The sequence below is a fragment of the Pterocles gutturalis genome, unplaced genomic scaffold (genome assembly GCF_000699245.1).
Source record: "Pterocles gutturalis isolate BGI_N339 unplaced genomic scaffold, ASM69924v1 scaffold3280, whole genome shotgun sequence".
NCBI lineage: Eukaryota > Metazoa > Chordata > Aves > Pterocliformes > Pteroclidae > Pterocles > Pterocles gutturalis.
In genome coordinates, this window is record NW_010140474.1 from 29,710 (window position 1) to 32,132 (window position 2,423).

The 2,423-nt window shown below is 43.1% G+C and overlaps 1 protein-coding gene across 1 annotated transcript in view; it reads right to left on the reverse strand.

Moving 5' to 3' along the window:
* The window catches only part of FAM150B (family with sequence similarity 150, member B), a 5,474-nt gene extending 3,237 nt beyond the window's left edge, over positions 1-2,237 (reverse strand). Inside the window, exon 1 of the mRNA XM_010083661.1 lies at positions 1,979-2,237. Within this exon, the coding sequence (XP_010081963.1) occupies positions 1,979-2,237 (259 nt within the window). The remainder of the gene's footprint in view (positions 1-1,978) is intronic.
* Positions 2,238-2,423: the final 186 nt, after the last annotated feature.

A 2,423-nucleotide genomic window follows, 5' to 3' on the forward strand; every position in this document is an offset into this window, starting at 1 on the left:
CCCCCCTCTTCCCTCAGCAGTAAATAAAATTCACAGGAAATGATCCCAAGCAAATTGCTCTCTTCTGGCTCCCTGTGTTCGTGGTTTACCGCCTTGTGTTTTGTGTTCAGCAGATGGAAAAATGAAACTGGTTTACTGAAATCCATTTTAGCCCTAACCCTTGCTCGTGTCTTCCTGATTTACAGCTATCTTTGATTACTTTCCGTTACGAACTCTATGCTGATAGCTTAGTGCTCATTGTGTATGATACACTACATGGTGCTTTATTTATTTGACCATAAATGCCTGAGCAGCCTTTTTCATTCCCCTGGCACCTCTTATGAAATATAAAGCAGAGAGCATTTCCATCCAGATCTGATTCACTTGTGAGGTTAGACACTTCTCGAAAGTCATTCTTCATTTACTTCTAACTTCAGTCAGTGTAAGTAAAATTGACCTTATCATATTTGACCTAATTATGTCATGAAGAACATTAAAAACACACATGCTTCACTCAGAAATTTCCCGTGGGACAGGCTCACTGGGAAAGTGATGCCAAAATGAAAAAACTCTAAGCAGTTGTTCCTTTTCAGAGTTGCTGGGAATAACTCTATTATAATAGCAGCATGAAAAATCCTTCTTAGGAATCAGTGACACCACTACCAACTAATCTGCTCTGAAGTAGGTTTATCATTTACATAGATAACTGTTCAGCACAAATCAGATGTGTCACACCAATGTGCTGATGCAGAGTGGCCAAAAACTATGCCCATGTGCCCTGCTGAGGTTTAAGAGTTGTGCAGACCAGGACTCCCTGCTTAGTGTGGCCTCTCTAACTTTTCAACATTTATAAAACAAAATGTTCTCGCTGTGCTGATCTTAAGTGGAACAAAATTGTCTTCCTTTGTATATTCATTAATGACCCAGATGGAGAAGTAACATTTTCATGACAACCACCAACAAATGCAAATCATGAGGGTATATGAATATGAATGAGAATGAAGAGAAGGTACAATGAAGCTTTATGAGATCAATAAAGGCAAAATAAATAGCATACTAGCCAAATGAAAGCCAGTTTGTAAAAAGGTGAGTAGACATCTGCTGGAACATATTCAGGAAGTCACTTTCAAAAGGAGCTGTATGATGAGCAGCAGTGATGCTGTAGGGCTTTGGGAGTGACAGTGAACAGTAAATTAGACACGGCAGCAGGAGAAGCCACATCAACTTTCAATTGGATGCACAGAAGCATGTCATGAAACTGACAGGCAACTATCCATCGCTATGTGGCTTGGTACAACTGCTTCCAGACTGCTCTATACAACCCTGAACGTCTTGGAAACCAACCTGGGCTTTCACTGAAGGTTAGAGAGGAGCCATTGAAGTGAGTAGAAGGAAGACTGCAGCGGTGTCCCAAAGGAGACACAGCTTGTACAGTGACAGAGGAGTACTCTGTTTCAGTTCCCTACTATTTCAAAGGTGTTACCCCCAGAGCACAAAAGGGAATAATAAGCGGTGCAAAAAGTTTAATGAAGCTGAGCTGCTGGAAAGACTCCTACATGTTAGATCTATAAGGACATGCTGTAGTCCTGGAGGGGAGTTCTTGATAGGGTCATTTCCAAGAAACACTTAAACCAAGCACATTTTAGAAAGTGGTAAACTTCCAGGAAAAATAACACTTTCATCCCTTATTTCTTTGATCTCAGACCATTTCAGGCTTTCCCTTATTAATAGGTTTTGTTCAAAGCCAACACACAGGAAGCTGGACTTTCAGTCGAGTACATTATCCAGAGAGTAAGAGACTCTGAGATGCAAATGGAGTTTTTCTATTCCAAACTTGACGTCTGTGTCAGTTTCTGTTACCAAAGGGAATCTGCAGGTATTCTGAGTGGTGAATTCTTCATATAAAATTAGTAACCTGATGTGATGTCTGATTCACCAAGGCACCTTAAGAGAAAAAAAAAAAAAGAAGAGATCTCCAAAGTCATGGAGTGTGACTTACCAACCCTCTGCTCATCCTGGTATCCTCCATAGTCGGCCACTTCCCTTCGATCTAAGTTATAGTCGTGCTTGGAGAAGTACTGCAACCCACTGCCCTTCTCCAGGTGGTACCTTTTCAGTTCCTGAATGATCTCCATGATCAGATTCAAGAGACTTTGCCTCTCCTTCAAATCTGCGGAGTCAGTTTTCTCTTTGCAATATCCTGCCGAGAGCATTAAGAGCACCAGCCCCAGCAGCCCAGGAGACCTCAGTCCACTCATTGCAGTCTGACCTGCAGGGTGCACGAGCAGACGGAACGGAAGGATCCGCGGCTGTGGGAGGTCTCCTGTCTCCCTGGAAGAGAATAACGGGGGTGGGTCGGAGGTGGGGAAGACTCACGGGGGTGAAATCGGAACCATTACCGGAGCAAAGCGCGGAGACGGCTTCGCGGGTTACACAACGCGGGA